The sequence below is a fragment of the Myotis daubentonii genome, chromosome 19 (assembly GCF_963259705.1).
Source record: "Myotis daubentonii chromosome 19, mMyoDau2.1, whole genome shotgun sequence".
NCBI classification, from domain to species: Eukaryota; Metazoa; Chordata; class Mammalia; order Chiroptera; family Vespertilionidae; genus Myotis; species Myotis daubentonii.
Genome location: NC_081858.1, coordinates 23,376,721 through 23,400,789, shown reverse-complemented (window position 1 = coordinate 23,400,789; position 24,069 = coordinate 23,376,721). Strand labels below are relative to the sequence as shown.

The 24,069-nt window shown below is 49.9% G+C and overlaps 1 protein-coding gene across 3 annotated transcripts in view; it reads right to left on the bottom strand.

Moving 5' to 3' along the window:
- Positions 1 to 22,304, bottom strand: part of GRK3 (G protein-coupled receptor kinase 3) — an 80,234-nt gene extending 57,930 nt beyond the window's left edge. The window contains exons 1-2 of one of the 3 annotated variants that reach the window (XM_059676996.1): positions 22,039 to 22,304; positions 4,435 to 4,511 (exon numbers count right to left, since the gene is read on the bottom strand). In XM_059676996.1, the coding sequence (XP_059532979.1) occupies positions 4,435 to 4,511; positions 22,039 to 22,151 (190 nt within the window). In that variant the 5' untranslated portion in view covers positions 22,152 to 22,304. The remainder of the gene's footprint in view (positions 1 to 4,434; positions 4,512 to 22,038) is intronic. The other 2 variants (XM_059676997.1, XM_059676998.1) reach the window with 2 other exon arrangements.
- Between the last annotated feature and the right edge of the window lie 1,765 nt (positions 22,305 to 24,069).

The window sequence follows — 24,069 nt, the reverse complement described above, 5'->3', positions numbered from 1 at the left end:
AGCTAAATAGATTGCCCACAGACAGATGGAACACATCAAATGCCATGTGCCTCCCTGGCAGAGGGGGCAACGGCCGTTCCCATGTACGTATATTCTAGAAGAAACCTGTAACAGGATCACCTGAGCCATCGCCGACAAGCTGACTTTGCTGTCTATTCAATAACCAGGATCCCTTGAAGGCTGTTCTTTCAATGAGCCAAAGCAAGAATATTGTGTCATTGCCTAAAGGTGTAAATTTCACTGACAGCCAATTAGGAACCAACTTAATTAATAAACATTCGGACGTAATCTCTATGGAAGAATGAGAAGGATAAATGCAGCTCTCAGTCTTTTATTCGGAAAATTGGCAATTAAAAACAAAATAATTAAGAGCCCCCCCCCCCACCCCCGCATCCCACTGTATTAGTTTTCTGTTGCCAGGTATTAAATTACCACACGCGCCGTGACTTGTCAACAACCCCCATTCTTTATCGCACGAGTCCAGGTGGGCTCCTTCGGGTGCTGGCGAGCTGAGGTCTCATCCAGAGGCTCCAGGGAATCCAGTTCTCTGATTGTGAGACTGTAAGACCCTGGCTGGTGTGGCTCAGTGGATAGAACGTCGGCCTGCGGACCCAAGGGGTCCCAGGTTCGATTCCAGTCAAGGGCACGTACCTCGGCTGCAGGCTCAATCCCCTGCCCCAGGTCTACGGGAGGCAACCAGTTGATGTGTCTCTCTCACATCGATGTTTCTCTCTCTCTCTCTCTCTCTCTCAGTCAGATAGGACTGAGGTGCTATGAGGAGTTTACTAATTGCTTTAAAATATTTCGGCAACCACAAAAAGAGGGGATGACGAAAGCAAATATAGCAAACTGTTGAAAAATATTGAACCCGGGAGATGTATCTGTGTGCGGGATTGTTATTCTAGCCCACTTTTGTGTAAGATGAACCGTTTTTATTAAAGGCCATTTCATTTAAGAGCTTTCATTCATTGAGCATCTGCTGAGAACAAATCATTGTGTCGAGGGCTTCGCAAACATTTCCTGCTGAATCCTCACCACGAGCCCTGTGAAGCGGCTGCTGTTATTGTCCCTCCTTCATCGATAAGAAAACTAATGAATCAACAGCCAGTTCGGGGTGCAGCCAACAGGTCTGCCAATCACCCGTTATCTCAAGCAAAGGCTCGCAAAGGCTCCTATTTTTTTTTCATTTCACAAAACATGTTTCCCAACTGCCTAGAGCCCACACTGGTGGGGGGGGGGGGGTCCCCCAAACCCTGTGCTAACCATCTCCAAGCTCACAAATCGAAGGCAGGGATGGTGCCAGCAGGGAAGGGGCAGTGAGAAAGGGGGTTGAGAGGCGAGGGGACAGAGGGTCAAAGAGAAGCAAGAGAAGCACAGAGCAGCCGTAAGGGGTAACACAGACATCAACAGGGCGGCAGCACACGCAGACAGTCACGAAAGGGGGCAGGTGGACCAGATGGGAGAGACAGAGGGAGAGCGGAAGGAGCTGAAACAGGAATACAGAGCTGGAGAGAGGACCCATTTATCCTCCCGCGGCCCCTCTTCCACGCTTCCCCAACCCCCAACACCAGCCAGAGGAGAAAGCCACCGAGCAAAGGGGGGCCCAGACAGGCGAGCACGCGACACATTAAACCTACAGCCACGGCAAAGCGTAGTGACAGATCGGTGTCCGGCTGGTTACCCTCTGCCCACCCCCACCCCCACCCCACCCCCACCCCACCAGTGGCTGTTCTCCGTGAGCTCCCAAGAGTAAACAGCTCCTCTTGACCAGCTCCAAGCTCACACGTCAGAAGGAAGGGAAGAAGGAATGACTCACTCAGACAGTTTTTTAACAGCATAACTGAGAGGCAATTCACAGACCATCCGTGTCCAGCGAAGAGGCTCCTGGGGAAGAGTGGGTGTGGCCGAAGCTAAGGTTCAAGGCCAGGGTAATGCCACCAGGCGCTCAGATCCAAGGCTCCCGGAGCCTATGTCAGGGAAGGTGTTGGTCGAAACAGTGGGAAGGATATGTTTGGGGGTTGCATGTGTGTTGGGGGGAGGGCAGACAGGAAAGGGGGTACAGGAGGGAGAGCGAGGAACAGAGAACACAAAGGGAGAAAGAGCCCTCCATGCCTTTCAGAAACTGGAGTGAGAGCCGCAAGGCGGGCAGGTTGGCCCATCTACCAGCACATGTTTATCACAGGGAGCCATTCACACAAACGACGTGTAAGACGTGCCTTCCTCTCACGGCAGCATGGTGCACAGCAGCCAGGAAGGGGAACCAACCCCGACCTCCACCCGCACACGGATGAATGAATGGACACACACAGTGTGGCACAGCCACGCAACGGAAGACCGCTGGGCATACCAAGGACGAGGTCCTGACACGTGCTACGTACACCACGTGTGAACCTTCCAAATGCTATGCTGAGAGCTCAATGCAAAGGCCTCATGCTGCCCTGGCCGGTGTGGCTCAGTGGATAGAGCGTCGGCCTGCGGACCGAAGGGTCCCGGGTTCGATTCCAGCCAAGGGCATGTACCTCGGTTGCAGGCTCCTCCCCGGCCTGGGCCCTGGTTGGGGCTTGTGCAGGAGGCAACCAATCGATGTGTTTCTCTCACGTCGATGTTTCTCTCTGTCTTTCCCTCTCTTCCACTCTCTAAACATCAATGGAAAACTATCCTCGGGTGATGATTAAAATTTTTTTTAAAAAAAAAAGGCCACATGCTATGGGATTCCATTTATTCGGAGTGTCCAACAGGCAAATCCAGAGGCAGAAACTGGATTACTGGGGCCCAGGGGTTGGGGGAGGGGGAGAATGGGGAGTGACTGCTAACGGGGTATAGAGTTTCTTTGGGGGGAAGGTTTGAAGATGTTCTAAAGAAAGTGTGGTGCCCGGTCGGTGTGGCTCAGTGGTTGAGCATTGACCCATGAACCAGGAGGTCACAATTTGATTCCTGGTCAGGCCACATGCCTGAGTTTCAGGCTTGATCCCCAGTATGGGGTGTGCAGGAGGCAGCCAATCAATGATTTTCTCTCATCATTGATGTTTCTATCTTTCTCTCCCTCTTGCTCCCTCTCTCTGAAAACAATATAAATAATAATAATAAAATAAGTGTGGCAATGACCACACAACACTGCAAATACACTAAAAAAACTACTGAGCTGTATATAATAGGTGAGTTTTACATTACATATATCTGAATATATATCTTTAAAATTAAAAATATTACTGAAAATATACATTTGTATAAGTAAAAATATATATTCAAGGGGTCAGTCTGCGCTTATGAATCAGGGAAACAGAACTGAACGTAGAATTAGGGTTCCAGGGAACTGTAATAAGACCTTCATTTCTTGAAAGTTCAATAACGTCACTCCCTTTAATAGTAAAATAATTTGCAAACTAAGACCCCGTTCCTCGGCGAATCTGACCTGAATAACTCTGGGGGGCTGGCAAGGTGCAAAGAAAGGAAAGGAACACGCTATTCGCTCAGACTCTGCTCTGTGGACGTCACGTGACCACCCTGGAATCATCTGTCTACCACCTTGCTATGGGCAGATTAACAATATAGCCGGCTGGCAGGCCCAATGAGAAGTCTCTCCTAGCTGAGAATAAGATGTTATTCTGGAAATTTCTGGACAGCGGGAACTGATGGAGGGGCGGGGGGAAGCACGCAGACTACAGCTCTTCCCTGCACCGGCCGACAGTTCCCCCTAAATGCACCGCCAGCCTCAGAAAGCCAGGGAGAACACCTCCCTTCCTCGTGGGCCTCGAAGCTCCACGTTAAAGCAATTGCTGGTCAGTCCTCACTTCTGCAGGGACTAGCTGTGGCGGCCGCAGAGCACCCCCCCCACAACCACAGGTCCGCACGGGCCAGGACCAGCGTTAGCCAGAGCCGGGGCCTCTGCGGATACGACCGGGGGAGGCCTGGTGACCTGCAGGGTGCAGACGCTGAGTGGGGCCACAGGAGTAAAAGGCACTGATGTGGAACTGACCCGAATGAATGGCGCACAGAACCCACACAACCCACGACAACCGCCAAGATCAAGTTCTCCAGCCCCACGCTCTGGGAAGAGACAGCCAACCCCGAGAGTGGGGTGATGTCTGGGAAGCTCCCTGGGGTCCTGGAAAGTACAATCCGAGAACAGCTGGGGCCTCAGAAGTGGGTCCCAACAGAGGGAGCTTCTTTCTGGTTCCGGGTGCCCGATGCTGGCCACCTCCCACGCGCCCTTAAGACCTGGGGTCAAACTCGTCTGTTTCCCACGGGCTTATTCACAGGACAGGTGCCTCAGAATGGAAGCCATCATTAAGCACCTGGTTAACTGCATGAGCTCTCCCCTCCCCGCCTGCAGTGTCAAGCACACAGAGCGTTGGGCCTGCACGCAGACACCGCCGTGGCGACAGCGACGTCACGAGTGAAGGCGCAGAGGCTCAACGCGTAAGCGGGGCTTACCAATTTTCTGATTGAAAATCTTGTCGAAGGTGATTTCATTCCTCTCCTCAAGATACTTCTGCATCACGCTCCGGATGCTGAAAGAGAAGAGCGACACGTTTTTGGCGGTGACAGCCTGCGCCACGCGTAAGCATCGCGACAACGGGAGACCCGTGGGTGTCTGTGATAACCCAAGGATGCTGGCCTGGCCAGAGACCCCTCCCACTGGCATCCGTGGCCGCACGAACGGCGCTCGACGTAAAGCTGGGAGCACCCCAGCTCCAGCCAGTCCCCTCTCCTGCGACCCAGGGCCAACCTCACATGCAGAGAGTCGCCTCCAAAAAGTAACTTAAGGACTTGGGGAAAGCGTGTCCTTAACACCACCGCTCTGCAAAATATGCGTGCGCACACACGACAAATTCTGCTCATCCATCAATGGGCTTCTTCTTTTTCCCAAAAAATATATTTTTTTTATTTCAGAGAGGAAGGGAGACGGAGAGAGAGCAACATCAATGATGAGAGAGAATCATTGACTGGCTGCCTCCTGCACGACCCCTGCGGGCATGTGCCCTGACCGGGAATCGAACCATGACCTCCTGGTTCATAGGTCAATGCTCAACCCCTGAGCCAATGCTGGCTGGGTTCAATGGACTTCTTTTTAAAACAAATTCTAAAGTTACCTGTATATTTGATTCATTTTTTTTAAAAAAAAAATCATATTTCTGCACATCAACAACAAAAAAACTGCAAGAAAACATAATTAGGAGAAAGATTTCACTTACGATGAAATAAAAAAACCATCAAATGTCTTGAAATAAATACAAAATATGTTCAGAAACTTTACAGGGAAAATTACAAACTGTCCTGGGAGACATTCATGAAGATCTTAACAAATCAAAAGATAGACCGCAGTTATAAACCAAAGAATTTAATGCAGCAAAAATCCAAAGTCTACCCAAGTTGATCAATAAAATCAATACAGCCCCCCACCCCCACCCCAACCCCGCCCGTCAATATTCCAGCGGGGTTTTGCTCGGAGCACAGAAACAGAGGAGCTCTTGGCAGAATGTCTAGGAAACAACACGGGCTCAGGAACAGCCTAAACATTTGCTGACGAGAGCGAATGACGACAGTGGGGCTGCGACTGAGGCTGGAAGAATTAAGACAGGATAAACAGTGAAACGGACCAGAGAGCACATAAACTGGCCACACACACACGGAACTCCGATATGTAACAGAAGCAGCCAGGCAGAAAGATCAGGGAAGGAGGGATTATTCAAGAAGTGAACCCCAAAAGTATCCAAATAGAAAGTTATAGAAATGGAATCTCTATCTTCCATTGATGGGCAGCAATTGCGCATTGCTTTTTTATGTAATTTTTTTTTTTTTTACTTTATAAAACAAACTAATTGAGGTATAATCGAAATATAATTAAATGTCTATGTAATTGTCCCATTCAATGAGTTTTCACATATAACTACTCTGCTAACCAAGATATCAAAGATTTCTGTCACCCCAAAAGGTGCCTCTTTGCAATCAATTCTCCCCGGAGTCTAGGATCCAGGCAACTATCGATCCCCTTTCTGTTAAACGGGGTGACTCGCTCCAGTTGGAGAATTTTATATCGTTGAACTCATACAACACATTGACTTTTGGGTCTGTCTTCTTTGGCTGGGCATAAGCGAGCCCCATCCATATGGCTGGGTGCATAAGCATGTAGTTCTCACACAGTATGGCCTTGTATTCCACCATTTGTTTATCCACTCATCTGTTGACAGACATAGGGGCTGTTTTCATGTTGGGGCTATTACGAATCAAGCCGCTTTAAACGTTTGTAAGTCTATTTTTTTTATGGACACGTGTTGTCGTTTGTCACGGGTAGATATCTAGAAGTGAAACTGCTGGCCACGTGCTAAATCGTAGCTAACGCATAATGAAGAGGTGCTGAGCTATACTCCAAACGGGCTGTACACTGTTCATTCCAACAATGGATGACGTCCCCCTGGCTCCCCAAGACGTCAGTTGTCAGTGTTTTTGGTTTTAGCCACCCTGTTGGGTGTGTGGTGGCACCTTATATTGACCTGTATTTGCATTTGCATTTCCCTGGTGAACCACGACGCTGAGCGTGCTTAAACACGACGATTGGAATGCGTATATCATCTTTTGTGCGGCGTGTTGTGAAATCTTTTGCCTCTCTTTTAACTGAGTTGTTTGTCTTATTACTTGGCTGTAAAATGTCTTCATATAGCCTGGAAACAAGTCCTGGGACGGATTATGTGATAATAATATACTGATTGGAGGCCTAATGTTTTTTTTTTTTTATTTACTATCAACTTGCTGGAGATATATTCACCCTCCTTGTCATGACCTATTGGGGCCTTGCTATATAAACACAAGGTAAGTATAATAACTACTGTAGCATAATTTTTTAAAAATGACTACTACTATTGTGGTTGAAATACTAGCTACCAGATATCTGCTCTCTCCTGGCCCAAGAACAGGGTGAGCTAAGTTGTACTGCCACCTTACTAACAGAGAAACTACCGTACGTATGTAGTATGTACGTATGACATAACTAGATATCTCCCATTAGTAAAGGCCTCTATATTTTAGCCCTGGCTGGTTTGGCTCAGTGGCTAGAGCGTCGGCCTGTGGAATGAAGGGTCCCGGGTTCGATTTCAGTCAAGGGCACGTACCTCGGCTGCAGGTTCCTCCCTGGCCCGGGCCCTGGCCGGGGCGGGCCCGTGCAAGAGGCAACCAACATATCACCTACAAAAGGCAGAGTGCAGAAGAGAGCTGTGAGGATCAAGCGAGATGGCAAGGGTGCGCCGTCAGAAGCACCACACAGCGAGAGTTGTTATCATCACGAACCACCACCGAGAAACCGAAAAGGCAGATTGTTTTAAAAGATAAGATGACTAAGCAGTCAGACCAAGATGCAATTCCCCCAAAAGGAAATTGCTTTCTTTCGTTTGTAGTTACTAAATATTTTCCACTAACTATTCATTAAACACTCAAAATAGAGCTGTGTTATCCAATGTCGCAATAAAAACTTTACCACTAGGTTCAAAACCACAGAACTCGGCCAGATAGGCTCTGAAGAGGTCCGCAGAAGTGCCTGGCACGGCTTGCTATCCACTCGTCTCAAGTTTCCGGGGTTCCTCAGATCCTTGGCAGAAAAGTCTTGCATATAATTTACATATCGCTAGGCAATTCGGCATGGGACCATGTACATTCAGAAGATCGCAACCCAATTAAGCTAAACGTGCATTCCTCTGCCGTTTTTCTACAACATTTTGACAACCCACATCATGTTTTTAATGTCATTTTCTTGGCAAGAGATGAACTGATATTAAAGGGACACGTAGCATACTTGAATTTCACAGGCCAAAAAGCGCCATGCACAAAGCCATTCCCAAACAGATTGCAATCTGAAGGGTGAACAAATGGTTGGGATCACCAGTTTACCTAATCAACGCTACGAAAACTTGGGGCTCTAAACTTTCCCTTCAAATGGGTAACAATAAGCATTTGAGATTCCATTCACTTATTGTCAAAATACTTTGGAATCCGTTTTACTGCTGTGTTGCTGTCTGTGTGAAGTTAGCGCTCAGGGAGAGAGACTGCAGGAGGGGGGAGTCCGCAGGAGCCTGGAGCGTCCTCCTGGCCTCCAAGAGCCATTTTACATGTAATTATCCCATTTTAAAAGATATCTGAGGGCCTCTATTTTGGCCCAAGGTCCAAACTCCTTAGCACAATATAGGGAGCAGTTCCAAAGGGGCCCCCACCCAGCTCATCAACCGCCTCCTGCCGCCATCTTGCTTCTAGAGCAGCCGCACTTGACTCTTTTCACTGCCGATACTCTGGTGAGTATGAGTCCCTTGAATGCTTCTCTTGACATGAAAACCTTCTACACATCTTCCGGGATCCGGGTCGGGTTCACTAACACTGTGATGCCTTCCCCAGCTCGTGCACAGGTAAATCTCACTTCACTTTACAGCGCATGTCCAATGGCACCGTGGCATCATTTCCCACAATGCACTGCAAATATATATATATTTACATATATATATATTTAAACATATAGTAAATATATGATATATAAATATATAGGAACTATATATACATATAAACAAACATATGTTGTAAATATGTGTGTGTGTGTATATCAGATGTCAGTTGAGATAGAAAGAGACGGCCACTAGACAGAGCCGGCGGCCTATTTTCACTGCCGAGGAGGATCAATAAGGAGTTTTGTTTTCCTACTTGTTTGGGGAATCTCTGCTATAGAAACACGTGTATGGTAGCTTCCTATGTATTGCTGATGGAACATTTTACTGCACACTTGGCGGCTTAAAACAACAGAAATTATCTAACGGATGTGTAGGCTAGAAGCCTGAGACGGGTCTCGCTGGGCTGAGCTCAAACTGCCAGCAGGGCTGTGTAGCGAGGGGGGACCCCATCTCCCTACGGCCCACGTTCCTGGGCCCAGGGCCCCCATTCCAGCCTCAAGGCCAGCACCGGCAGGTGGCCTCCCCCGGAAACCCGGGGTAATCTCTTTATCATGACGTCAGCACATTAGCCACCGGAACTCCATCTGCAACCGACCCTCTTGCCCCATGGACTAACAGAGTCACAGCTCCTGGGATTAGGACGTGGACATTTCAGGAGGCCATTCCTCTGCCCACCACAGGGTCTGAACAGACACAAAGCATTTTAATCAGCGGCAGGCGTGTTCTTTGGATGTTCACACTGTCCAGCCTGTGGCCAGGAGAATCCCTTCTGATACAACAGAAAGCACAGGTCCCTGGCTGCTTGCCCAGCCCCTGACCACACCTTGCTTGAGTCAGGTGCAGTGGTGCGGTCGCCCACTGAGATGAGATTTTTCCATGACTAGACATGACGAAGACATGTATTTGAAAAGAAAAGAAAAAAATCAGGAATTTAAAAATGACTTTCCAATTCAAATTTTAACCTTCCAGGGTTTTTACTCAGCTCCTGTCATGTACTCATGTACCTCTTCATTTACAGTTAAAATCTTAATTCTTATTACCCAGCGGTATCTATAGAGTCTATATGAAACACCTTGAAATAATAACATTGAGACCTCTGAACGCAGTTCTATTTGTCCTTAAAAATCTAGAGGACCACGTGGCATCATCTAGCAAAACTGAAAATGCCTGTATCTTTCTTACTTCTTTCTATTGGGGGGGGGGGCGGGGATTTACTCTGCAGAACACACGGGTCCAAAGACACACAGGTAAGCTATTCACTGCAACAGCACTTGTGATTCTGAGCACGGGGCTGGGTAAATCGCAATTTTATGGCACATCAAGCAGCAATTCAGACAACTGAGACTCATCTCTCCACGTGCCACTGCGTGAAGAGGGCGGGCCGCAAACAGGCTCACGAGTTCCTGACAATCAGAGCTCCACCCCCATATGACCTCAACCACCTTTCTGTGAAAAAGTTAAACACGTGACCTGTCTCATTCATCTCCTATCACAGCGTAGAATGCAGCACTAGCAACGTTATCAAGTTCAACAGGGAAAAAAATCCTTCCTGTATTGAGAGTAACTGACAAGTATGTTCGAGCCAAGGATACCCGTGTGCCTAGTGTCAGGGAGAGATAGGGATCTGCATTTTGTTTTTGAAGATAAGGGTGCGTGTGCAATTACAAAACAGTGTTTGGGGTGAGAAAATATTCAGGACCCTTGACATGTAGCTTCTCCTGGTTTATAGCACTGCCATCATCATCAATAACTATCCTACCACCTAACATGAAATTGCCGACACCTTATCTCTAAAGGAATTGTCCGTATATTTATTATTAAATCAGAGTCTCCAGGGAAATGATATGTAAGCTACTGGAGCACCACTTCAGGTTCCTGTAGCTGGTAACCTTCCATTGAATGAAGACGATGCATGCATGCATTCGCAAACTGTGTTGCTAACGTCTGAAATGGACAATGTTCCGCTACCCAAATAGAAGAACCCTTCTCTAAGATGATTTCCGTGGCAAAAGATAGTCTGTTGACGTGCACAGAATTTCCACTGAGGCTCCACTGTGCCCTGTGCTATCAATGTGACTTTGAGCAATTAGCTTCTCTCTGAACCTGAACTTCCTCCTTCTAAATCGGGAGGCGATGAGTATTGCGGAGATGTTTCCAAGAATCTAAAAATAAGGGGGAAAGCCTGCCCTCAGAGAATAAAAGATTTTCATCGGGACGTAACAACAAAGGGCAGAGAAAGGCGAAAGGCTCCGGCGCGGGCTGACCTTGGCCGTGGCTTCAGTGACTGTATCCCCAAGCCCAGCGGAGGCCGGCCACCAGTGAGAACAGGAAGCAGAGGAATACGGAAAGACAAGTGACACCAGAGCCGCGGGCTGGCAGAGTATTCCACGCCCAGTGGAAGGCCACCGGGGAGGGATGACTTGCTCACAGCTGGAGCTGAAAGCCACAAAGCCACCTTCTGACCCATCCATGGGTCCCGGCCCAGCCCGTGCTGGCTGTGCCACCTTCTGTAGGCCGCGCCACGTCCAGGGGACAACCTGGGGCGCAGCAGGCTCTGCTCCCTCAGACCTGGGGCATCTGGGCTCCTGGGAGAGTTAGCGTCGAGCGGAAAGTAGCAGATTTGACATTTTCGTTCTAGTTTGGCTTTCAGGTCATCTCCCATGTGAGTTCATGCGTTCTGGGGGGTGGGAGCCCCTAGCTTCATAGAGTCTCAAAGGGGTCTTTGATTTTAAAACAATAACCACCAGCCTCTAAGAAGAGAATGGGTTGGTCAGGCCGACTTGGCTGATGGACGTGAATTTCACAATAAGAGACAGAGAGATGCTCGGGACAGCGAGAAAAATCTAGTTCCTGAGGCTGAAAGGCTGGGGGTCGCCTCCAAGACCACAGGAAAGACACTAGTGTGTGAGGAGACAGCCAGTCCCCCCCCCCCCCCATAAGCAAAACATGCCTTTCAACATCTCCACATCGAGGACAAGTCTAGAATAAATCTGTCTTTTTTTTTAATTTCTCCTTACTACAGAGAATTGTAAGAACTAAAAAGAGTTAATATGTGTAAAGCTATAAAGCACTATAGCCCGGCCAGCGTGGCTCAGTGGTTGAGTGTCGACTTATGAACCAGGGGGTCACAGTTCTATTCCCGGTCGGGGCACATGCCCAGGTGGCGGGCTCGATCCCCAGTGTGGGATGTGCAGGAGGCAGCCGATCAAGGATTCTCTCTCATCGTGGATGTTTCTGTCTCTCTCTCTCCCTCCCTCTCCCTTCCTCTTTGAAATCAATTAAAAAAAATTTTTTTAAAAAATACTACATACAAGTATTAGTGGATGTTTTCCCCCCCTCTAAATTTAAACCTATCACATAAATATAAAATAGGGTATCAGATGTCACTGGGTCTAGTAAGTTATATCCACACACAGATCTAAATATTAAGTCCAAACGTTGATCTCCCATCGTGATCGTGTCAATACCGATCCAAGTTATACCCCGGTTTCCAGAGAGTTTCCTGAGGCGGGAGAAAGGGAGTGTGGATCACCCAGGCACTTCAGGATAGAGAGTCTTGCTTTGCTGTCTGTTCTGTCATCATATATCCGACCCCACAGGGGCATGAGGTAACTCCAATCTCATCTGAAGGAGTTTCCACCATCTACCTCATTAAACTTTTCCAGGATGAAATGACTAGAGAAAAATATGCTAATATTTTTATATAAAATAGCCTGATTTTAAAAAATAATTTAAAATACCAATCCCCGATACAGTCCGCTTGATTTAAAGGACAGAAACACAAAGTGGTTTTCCACACGAAACTTTAAAAAAACAAAAAACAAAACAATCAACTCAATGACTAAACCCTAAGAAATGCCTCACCACAAAAACTCAGTTTTTCTTTTCTTTTCTTTTCTTTTTTTCCGGGGGTGCGGGGAGGGGAGGGAAGATTATTGACATAGTAGCTTCTCATTCATTACTTAGAAATTGCTGTTGTGCAGAAAACACCTTTCCCTTCTAGAACAATTCTATTTGAGAAGTTTTGCATAAATAATAAGTCTCCCTCCACTGCCACTGGAAACAAAACAGGAGGAAGCAAGTCCTAAATGGAAAACAAAAACTTGACACTCCATAATTTGCGTTGTCATGTCACTGTACAATTTCTTTCCCAGTCAGGGCGTCATTATAACATAAGAAAAGAAATACAAAGAGCATAAGAACTTGACACTCCATACTGCTATCATGGCAAGAGTCACTGCATAATTCCTTTCCCAGTTATAAGAAAAGACCGTAGCAAAGGTAGGTGAAACAAGTGTGGCCCGTTAAAGGTGTGTAGTAAAGCCCCACGACCTCGCCCGTTAGGACGCATTCCATTTCTATCCAGAGTATGAAACTCCCCTCTAACGAACAGCAAAAGCCTCGTATTTTTAAGAGATACGTCTAAAATGTCATCACAGCCTTAGTCACGAGGCAAACTGAAAGTCTGCAGTATTTCACAGCTGTGCCAATGCCTTCCCGTGGAACTTTCTAGTTCATTTTTAACTTAAGCCCTTATCAACAGCAATACAGACCCAGAAAATTTAGAAGAAACAGCCTGAAAATATAGCCAGCGTTATCTTTCCAGATAAGATAACGGAAAGCAATGGACTGACTTAATTACACAACGCACCAACCAAGAGCGTGTTACTCAGGAGCGCGGTGCCGCTGAGAATGAAGAAACGGCCGCCTTTTCCGGCGAATAGAGCTGTAGGTCTTTGAATGTATGAAACTTACACCCTGAAGCCCTCACAAGGAGACTTCGACACAATTAAAGCTCGCATTCTTCCTAAAATACTTTAGCTCATGACAATCTAAAAATTATGCATGCATGCCTAGCACTTGCTTAGCACTAAGTAAATGACAGCCGTTGTCTTACACACGGGGCCGTGTCTAGTTCCAGATTCCGGCTAATGGGAAACATTATTCCCCTAATCAAACCGCTGGAATGAATGTTAAATCATTTGAGGAACCGAAGAGTTTCTCCCTAGAATGGAACTTTACAGGGACCGGCACACACACTTTAAGTAGGATTTGTGACCAGTTTTGCCATCACTAAATTCATCCCAGTAATGTGGCAGATACATTTTTAGTCTTCATAAGCTTGAGTCATCTTACTTAGCCAGGTAATGTTCGGACGGACGAGCAGAGATTCCAGAGCATGCAGGCGCCAGCATGATATGAGGAATGACCCGAGGAACTCGGCACAACTTCCTATGAAAGGCTGCCTTCAAATATTTGAAGATCTCCCTCGCTGGAAGGAGCTGGCACTGGTGTTGCATGACCGCAAAACGACAGGAAGAGATGGGTGCACGGAGGGTTTACAAGAGAACTTCCTAACTCCACAGAAAGGTGCTCCTCCAGGTGGCCCGGGTGTCAGAGGCCAGTCACCCATCCCGGGCAGCTAGACTGGCCGTCCTCCAAGACCTTTGCAAGCATGAGGCACCACACGTTAGGTTAGGAATGCGCGACCTGCTGATGTCTGAGGAAGACTAGAACGGATCGCCTTGTGCTCACTGCACTGAAGCCTGCTGCTTTTGGATGCTGACTTTTGGTGCATTTTACTAAAGCCAAGACCTCTGAAGGGTGAGTCAACTCTCCTAATTGCTTAGTTCCCTACATTCGAGAGTAGGATGCTTGTGAACTCAGACTGAAGCCAGCATAGCCCAGAGCCGGATGGATGGATGGATGGATGGATGAATGGATGGATGGATGAATGGATGGATGAAGGGAGGAAGGGAGAAAATAAATGGGGAGAGGAAGAGAAGAAAGAAGAGTAACGGAGTGGGGCACCATGTGGAGAAGGTTCTAGACCAGGGGTGGGCAAACTTTTTGACTCAAGGGCCACAATGGGTTCTTAAACTGGACCGGAGGGCCGGAACAAAAGCATGGATGGAGTGTTTGTGTGAACTAATATAAATTCAAAGTAAACATCATTACATAAAAGGGTACGGTCTTTTTTTTTTTTTTTTTTTAGCTTTATGCATTTCAAACGGGCCGAATCCGGCCCGCGGGCCGTAGTTTGCCCACGGCTGTTCTAGACACACAGCCACAACAGAGCTAGAGGAAGAAAATCTAGAAGAAATCTGGAAAATGCACCTACTACGGGTCTAAGGTCAACATTTGCTCTTCCCTGTCCTGTCAACAATTCAACTGTCCAGAAGTCCTGCCTCCTGCACCTGTCCCTCAGAGCGCATGGCACGAGGGTCTCCGTGCAACACGGCCTCATACCTGCTACCATGCTGTGCTTTCTGAAGGCGTTACATCTTGCACTGCATATAACCCCAGCCACCACCACCCCACGGTGCCGTGACAACAAAACCATCTTTTAATACGCCCTCCAATCATTTTCTCTTGAGTTGTCTGTGTCTGAAGTCAGGCCTCTCTCCTGTTTACCAACACGTGGCATGGATGGAAAAGGCTCCCGGGAGGCTGAGATTTTTACTGGGACATTTTAGGATCCGAAATGAATGGCTCTCGCATTGCACCGATGGGAAATGGAAGTGACTTACCGAGACCCTGTGGCAAGTTGCCAGTGATACCAGGCCCGTGTTTCCTGGCTCCTAATCTAGAACTTTCTCTTTTATTGGAGTATGACATCGTACAGTGGAGAGGACACAGGACAACGGGGGGCCAGCGATGATAGCGGGCCTTCAAGTTCACTGAGGGTGAAGGTCTGGCCCGGCTACTTTCACATGGTCACCGTTTCCGGCTCCGGAGACCCTGGAAGAAGGAAATGGCAGCAAACGAGAGTGCAGGCCCAAGGCTGGGTCTAGGGCAGTGATGGCGAACCTTTTGAGCTCGGCGTGTCAGCATTTTGAAAAACCCTAACTTAACTCTGGTGCCGTGTCACATACAGAAATTTTTTGATATCTGCAACCATAGTAAAACAAAGACTTATATTTTTGATATTTATTTTATATATCTCAATGCCATTTAACAAAGAAAAATCAACCCAAAAAATGAGTTCGCGGGTCACCTCTGACACGCGTGTCATAGGTTCGCCATCACTGGTCTAGGCGGACGGTTACCAACCACCAATCACAGGGTCTAGAAGCTGCAAGACTGTTTTCGCTGTCTCCTCTGGCGGGCTTTTCCTATAACGTCCTGGACAAAGTACTGGAATATGTTTACCCCCCGCGCTGACGCTGGAGCCTAGCCGACCTCGGAGAAGACTCCCCGAGCCGGAAGGAACGCTCACAGGAGGTGAGCGAGGAGCCGCGGGGTCAGGTCTCCTGCGCTGGAGACCCCTGAAGCAATCAAACACAGGCCCAGGGGTTCTGACTTATAATCAATGATAAAAACAGAGAGGAATAAAGGAGCGAGAACTAGAAGCAGAGGAGGCAGGTCTGGGACATCCAGCCTCATTAGCATGCAAATTACCTCCCATACCGAGGACTTCATAATCAAGTAAAAGAGGCTAACTAAATCATTCCCATTTCCCCACGGCCAGGGCCCGGAGCACAGGGCCAGACAGCACCGCCCTGCACACGGTACAGTTTCCCCTGCGGCAGCCTCCGATGCACGGCTTGAGTCACGAAGGACGGTTATCTGAATGGAAAGCGATTTTTTCCGGCAAAGAAAAGACAAAAATGCCATCTTGCCCTTTTACCTTTTTCCCAGGAATGGGGGTTTCGGGGGCAGGGGGCGGGGAGGAGCCTGAGCTGCCCTCTTTTCTTAGTTGTGGAAATATTATTTGGAGGCCGGAGGGGGGCCGGGGGGGAGAAAGCGGCCTGTTATACAACTTCTCATTAAGAGCAGCAAGATTGCACTTTTTGTGTTAAACAGAAGAGGCATTTAACCCTCACGCTCCTCATGGGAAATAAGGAACAAACTGCGTATTCACTTAGTCATAATTACTGCTCGCGTGGTCCCGGGGGAGCAGCCGCTCTATCCGAGGACCGGCCGCACTTTGCAAACGCTGCGCCAGTCGCTGGTGGAGACGCCGGAAAGTGACTTCTCCCCAGACACACACACAAACAAACAAACAAACAAAAAGGATCGCTATTCTGTCCATTCCTTGCAAAATAAGAGGGGCGGGTGCTCATGTCCGAGAGGGGGCACAGCGAGGTAGAAAGAACCCGAGTTCAGGGAGACCTGGGCCACGTTCAGCTGGCACCGGGCAGGGGTCTTTCACGTAAACCTCCCTGGGCACCTGCTGCTGCTCCCGCGATGACACCGGGGAACGGCCTGGTGGAGGGCGAGCTCCCGATAAATGGTAGTGATTATGCTGCTGCTTCATGGAAGTTCAAGTTCTCTTTCCCTGCCCCGGTCAGGGCTCCAGGGACCCCAGCGCCTGTTGTCTAAGACCCTGAGGTCCCCGCCCCGCTGGCCAGCCCCTGACGGCTGAAGGCCTCGTCTCTCCTTCCGCGAGCTTCGGTGCCCGAGCCAGAAGTTCCCATCCTGGTCCAAACAGATGTTTGGCAAAGCCGAAGGCAGCGCGCTGAGGGGGCGCTGAGCCTGCGACGTCTGCCCAGTACAGATGGGCCTGCCTGGGCCTCGCAGGGATCTAAGTGGGCTGCCCATCCACAGCGCCGGGCACTGGGGGCCGACTCCAGGCCCCAGGCTGATGGCCCTGGAACGTCTATTTCTGAGAACAGACAGCTACACCCAGCGCTTACATCGGCGAGTCCGTGGCACAAATCAGCTCTGACCGAGAATGAAATGATGACCGGAGGGTACAAATTACGTCTGTCCCTTCCTTCGTGAAAAAGAAGCAAGACCCTCACCGCTGGGGAATCCATAGACAGGCCCCCAGCAACAACAGAGTCCTGTCTCCCCGGAAGCTATTCTTTCTTCCAACACTGACTTTCCAGCTCCAAGTTAGGCTGGGGCGGGTGGGAGTGGGGGTGGGGGTAGGGGTATAACAGAAAGTGCAGGCAGAGAATTTCCCTACACCCCGAAACAGTCAGAACTATTTCAAGTGACCCACCAATCACTCAGGGATTGATTGGGGTTTGGGAAATGAGCAAAGAAACTCCATTTCCAGAGATGAAGAAACAAATGGCTCCGTCTCCACCTGATCGTTTCACAAACAGAAAGATGCAAACTCCCACCTGACATCACCACGGCTAGATAGCTCCTTCGTGAGCGGCGTACTGTTCAAACAGGGAGCCAACGTAATGTGTTCTCTGAATTCGGACTCATCACAGCCGTCCAGGTGCTGCACAATCTTCAAGCAACTTCTTTGGAGGAAACATCTTTCTTCACTCAACTCTCTGTGCATTTCCCACTAGAGTCCAGTGGTTCTCAACCTCCCGGCCCTTTAAATACAGTTCCTCATGTTGTGACCCAACCATAAAATTCTTTTCGCTGCTACTTCATAACTGTAATGTTGCTACTGTGATGAATCGTCATGTAAATATCTGATATGCAGGATGGTCTTAGGCGACCCCTGTGAAAGGGTCCTTCGACCACCGCAAAAGGGGTCGCGACCCACAGGTTGAGAACCGCTGCCTAGACTGTGAGCCCCGTGAAGGAAGGGGCTGGGGTCTAGGTCGGATTCCTCAGAGCGCCCCCTTTGGGTGGCTCAGAGAAACGGCTCTACAACCAGGTACAGAATGAATGTGATCAACAATCCGACAAATCTCCTTAGGGACTGTCTTTAAGATGTTGTTTTCAGCCCTAGCTGGTTGGGCTCAGTGAATAGAGCATCGGCCTGTGGACTGAAGGGCCCCAGGTTCGATTCTGGTCAAGGGCACGTGCCAGGGTTGCGGGCTCAGTCCCCAGTAGGGGGCGTGCAGGAGGCAGCCAATCGATGATTCTCTCTCATCATTGATGTTTTTCTCTCTCTCTCCCTCTCCCTTCCTCTCTGAAGCCAATAAAAATATATTTTTTAAAAAAAGTTGTTTTCAGGCCTTCCTATCATATTGTACGAATGCTTTGAAAGGATAAGCTTTGCAACTGATGATCCAAAATTTTCAATGTCTTCATAAGCAGAAATGACACCTCTGGGGAGAGATCAACTTCCTGTCACTCAATCTCTTGCAACCACGTGGGAGTCCCAGGCAACCATTCTTCTCGAAAAGGGTTAAAAGAGGAACGCGCCTAAAGCAAAAGCTGCCTTGATCATTCCAGGCCTTACTTAAGGCCTGGCTTAGGGAGCGGACCCTATTAAGTAAAAGCATTTCCTTTCTAACATGCTGGTGTTTGTCGCTGGGCCGGCCCAGTGAGTCCCTGGATCAGTTTACTCTTCCCAGTAGATCCCATTATCAGTTTCATCAGCTCAACACATGTTCCAGCAAATAAGCCGCTCTAGGATTTGAACAAATAGTCAGCTTTTACACTCATGGGTCCGTTAATTGAATAATGTGTCAACATGACTAACCGGTTGCCTCTTGCGATCTCAGGCAAGTACCATCTCCTGGGCAGAATGTCCCATTTTTCTGAGATTTCCACCCCCCGCCCCCACCCCACCTCTGAACAGCAAGGGAATGCAGCCCCAGCATTTCATTGAAAACAGCTAGATTCTGTTGCTTTCTTCTTTAAAACTGGGGGAAAGGCAAAGTCCCTAAAATAAGGAAGCGCACAGAAGACTGTGGTGACTTCAAGTCATCCGCTGGAAAAAATAAAAAGTCACCCGCGATGAGCCAGTGGCTGGTTTTATGTTTCTCGCTTAGATACTAAAGCTACACATCGAACCTCTCCACCAAAGACGGGTGATCACATGGGTCACTCCAAAATGAAGGAGGAAACACAAAAACATCTGACCAGTAACCTTTACAGAAAGAGTGAAATCACACTAGTCTTTGTGAGTCACTCTGCTGAAGCATTTTAACATGAAGTTAACTTCCTCACCGTATCTAGAAATCCCCAACCTTCCACCCCGAAATCCAGCAGGGAGGCCGCTAACTGCCATCCAGTGGTAGACAAAAACTGCAAGAAGTTTTTACCTGATAATCTCACTGTAAACGAATCCTAACTCAGCCCAAGCAGTGGTGGTGACTGTGTACAGCAGTGGTTCCCAACCTGGGGCACACGCCCCACAGGGGGGGCAATTTGATTTTTAAGGGGGGGGGGGGGGCAATTCGAGAATGGGTTATTAACTGAGTTTTTTGCATTTCTTACGGCTCTAGGGGCCTCATATGCAGTATATAAATAGGTATTGTGACCTATTTATGCATTTCAGTTCTCTAGTAGGTGTTTTGAAACTTTATTTGCTATTTTTTTCGTATCACTTCATAGTCTTATTTTTTTTTTTAACAATTTCTTAGTGATATCTTCCTCAGGACGTCAACGGTCCTTTTGTTCTTTTATTTTTCTCTTTCATGGATGCCGCGTTCTTCAGAAGCTTGTTTAGACCAAGCTAATGGCCTTTTAGGCTTCCTCCGCGTAAAATAGGAGTCCACTTTTTGAATAATAAAAATTCTATGTCATGGGGGGTGGGGGGAGGGCATCAGGATTTGAGAGATGCTTAGGTGGGGCGTGGCCAAAACAAGGTTGGGAACCACTGGTGTAAAGGGTCACGTTACAAATCTAAAGCCCCCAAGCCAAAGCCACTGAGATAAACACCAAAACAAACAAACAAAAAAACGAGGATCCCTGGAGGAGGTCCCAACTGCCTCACTCAAGAGTCTATTTTAAAAATAGCAACAGAATATCAATTGCTAAGGAGCTGTTTCCTAAAATTACTCTCCTGTGAATGTTTCTCATTTCTAAGATATCATAAGAAGTATGCTCGCAGTCACTAATTCTGCCTTAAAAGAAAAAAAAAAAAAGCCTTGCTACAGAACGCCACCTAAACAAAGACATTTATACAAGGAAGTGAATGCCCTAACACGTACTACATTCTTAGGGACAATAAAAAGCAGAAGTCACATTAAGTTCGAAACATTGAGGGGGGAAAAAAAAGAGCAGAAGTTCCTAATTTTAGTAATATTCTATATCTCACAAAAAAACTGCCTGAGTTCATATTTATTAAATTTATATAGAGGAACTAAATATTTAGGGCCCTTTAGGAAGAGTGGGGAAGGAGGGAGAAAAAGGAATTCAGGATTTTATACCACATTTATAGAAACGCCGTTTTTAAGAAAAAAAAAATGAAATTGAGGTTTGATTTGGGGGGTTCTTGTTCTACTTCGTCTCCTTCCCATTTGCCGGAAACTGTAAACAGAGCTGATGTGTCCATGAGCTTCGGGTCGGTTCCAGTCTGGAACAGGAGCTGTTCATTTCACAAGGCCCACAAGGGTCTGCACTTTGCCCGGGTTTTTGACTGCTGGGCACTGCGTTCCAAAGGGCAATCCCGCAAAACCAAGGCCATGCCTGGGCTCAGCGGGGCCAGGAGGCCCAAGGTAGGGAGCAAGCACGTGTTCATTTACACAATCTGGCTTTTCACAACAACCCACTCAAAGCGGCGGATAATGAAAGATTTTGTTTCCTTATGTCAAGGCATCGCTGAAGCCAATCTTGGGGGGAGGATGCTCCCAGGGCTGATGCTCTCCAAGGGAGAAGGGCTTTGGTGCAGATTCCAATATCGTACAAAATGACACGGCTTCCAACTCACTGCCCAGGCGATGCCCCTTGTTATCGCTAAGTCCACCAAGACCTCCTTAGAGTCAAGGAGCCACATTCCCTGCACGGCTGGGGATGGTATTAATTAGGGAAAGAAACCGGGGGAGGGGAGAAGGCGACTGTAATGCTTTTGCTACACCCTTAGCAACTCACAATTCATCTGCTGAAGAATCTTTTCTGCTAAGAATATGAACTAGTGAAGTCTTTTTTTTTACTAGCTCATCAGTAATAAATGGTTTTCGAGAAAAAAAAAAAATGACAACTTGGTCATGGCCTCACCAAGCCCCTTGCCAATTCCCCAGGGCCCTTGTCTGGTCATTTCAACAACAAATTCCTGCCCGGAGGCACCCCTTCCATGTGCGTTTCTAAGGGAATCCGATTTCAACCTTTTAGCAAAGTGCCACCCGCAGATCTGCAAGTTGAGGGGAGCCGCTCAGGGGACACACTCAGCGGCCACAAGAAAACTGAGGGGTCTCAAGCCTCTCATTCCTGCCGGGGCCGCAGAGAAGAGGGAAAGGAGGGCCACCGGACTATGGAAGCTGCCGGGGAACACGCACTGCCAACTGCGGCCGAAGTACCTGGGACAAAAGGCACTCACTCCACCTGCGCTCCCGGCGCAGGAGCCCCGCGGGGGCTGGGAGGACGGAGCTGGAAGGGGGACGGCCAGGAGCCGGGAACGGAGCCCCAGGGAGTGACAGGGAGGGGGCCGGAGGGAGCCACAGCAAGGGGACGGGGAGCACAGGGGGATGGACCCAGATGGGGCTGGACTGCGACAGGGACGGGACAGAAGGGGCGGCCAGTCCGGAGCTGCCCCAGCGAAGTCACCACCGCCTCCCGCAGCCCCTCGCTGGGGCGCCCGCTCGCTGCGCGCGGGGCGCTTGGCGGCGCGCTCTCCCCGAGTCCCCCCAACAGCCCTCCGCGGCCCCGTTTCCCAGACGGGGACCCCAGGAACCGCGAGGCCACCCCCGCAGCGCCCGCTCCCCAAAGTCCCGGGGCGGCAGCAGCCGGGCGCCCGACCTTCCCGGACGCAGGGGGTCGCTGGCGGCCGCGGGGGGCCGGCCGCGCGGACCCGGGGAGCCGGTACCTGGGCTCGGGCAGGACGATCCTCTTGCTGGCGCGGGCGGCCGGGGTCGCCTTGCTCTTCTCCATCGCCATCAGGTAGCTGACATCGGCCAGCACGGCCTCGAGGTCCGCCATGTTGGCGACCGGCAGCGGCGGCGGCGGCGGCTCCTCGGGACCCGGACGGGACGCGCTCCCGCCGCCGCCGCCCGCCGCGCCCCGACGTGGGGGGGCCGCCCCGGGGCAGCCCCCCCGCGCGCTCCCGCCTGCGCGTCCCCCTCCCCTCGCGCGCGCGCCCCCCCGCGCCCCGCTCAGTGCCCGGCGCGCGCCGCTGCCTCGCGCCCGCGGGGTCACCCCGCCCCGCCCCCCGCGCGCGCCCCGGTCCCCGCCCCTTCCGCGAGGGGTCGGCTCGGAGAGCCCGCGTCCCGCAGTCGGTGCCCCTCGGAGCTCGGACTGACCCCGGGGCCCTCCTCCCCGCGCCTCCCCACCGAGTCCCCGCAGGCACCGTCCCGCCCTCCCCTTGGGGTGGCCACGAGGGACTTCCTCTCCTCCCCCGCCTCCCGACTTCCCGCCCCCCGCCTCTGGCTCTCACGCCCCTTTCATCCAACACTCCCCCGCCCCCAGGGCCACGTGCGCGGGACCGAGGCCCACGACCCGAGGGGCCGCGGGGAGGTCTCTGTGCCCCGGACACGGCGGCTCTCGAACTGGGGAGTTCAATCCGCCTTCCTCTGCGGCGGCCCCAGCAATGTCCCCGCGGGTGATGCTGAAGCCGAGGTCAAGGTCGCCCCTAAACAGCGCCCCCGAACCCACTCCTGACCCTGAACATCCCCAGTGTAGACTCAGCAAAGAGAAACCCAACAGCTGGAGAAAGTTTGCTCGTTTCATGCCCAGCCGGGCAACGTGGGGGGAGAGCTACCCCCTGGGAGCCGCGCTGCCCCTTAGGGGTCCCCCTGATGGAGGAGCTGCCGGCTGCACTGGGGCCTGGCGAGGGGTGTGAGTTGGGGTCCTAAGTGGCCTCTGAGAATTCGACCTGGTCCTCCTGCCCTTGCGGTTCCCAGGTCTGGACAATTGGGGAGCGCTGCTGAGCACCACAGGGGCGACTTAGGGAAGTGGAAAAGCCAGAAGCCGAAACGCCAAGGCAAGAGGGAATTTCCAGCTTCCTGATCCGCATTCTGAGTCTGGTCACCACTCCCCACGTGGGCCTGGGGTTTTCATCGGCTTCTTGCTTTTCCACAGCGGTGTACACCCTGGCACACGTTCGGAGCCCATGCGGCACACTGGATTGTGTTACGGGACACCCAGAAGCCTTCCAGAGACCTGAGCTGGGAATGGATTAATGTTTTTAAATCCCTTTCATTCATCGCCTTGATCCCATTGCGCCACGAGCCTAGATGGCACTAGGACTTGAGAACGTGTTCTGTCCTCCGTTGCTTAGAAGGTTCACTCACCGGAAACGTTCAAGTTGAATTTTGGGCATTCCATGTCATATCCCAGCAGGAGGGGAGCAGCCTGATTTGGATATGGCAAGAACCCTACCCTCCTTTGTTCTCTCTCTCTCTCCCTCTCTCACAACACCAAACCCCCTGCTTCTCCCCCCCACCTGTCCCCTGTGTGCCTGCCACCACCATTGGCCAGTTTTACCAGACGTTTTTCAAGATTCATGGCGCGGTGTTAGTCAAGTTACCCGGAAAAAAACAAGCGGGGTAGGAGAAGGAAGAGCATGCGTCGAAGGAGTGTGGTTGGGCAGCAGAAACTCTACATGACCAAGGAGCACGGAAATACTGGAAGGAGACCAAGACTTTGATTTGCATGAGCCAAATATCAAGCTTTCAACTCCCACCCACTTTTTTTTTCTCTCTCTCTTTTGCCTAAAAACAGGAACACAGAATGTCTTGTCAAGGAGCACCCCAGGAGGAAGGGTAAGTTCCCCAAAAATCCTGTAACACATTTAATGATTTCATTAATGCCGTTTCTTTCAGTATGCCTTTTTCTCATTCCACCTTTGTCATGATCAGATCATTAAATACATACATACGCCTGCCTGCCTTTTTATGGC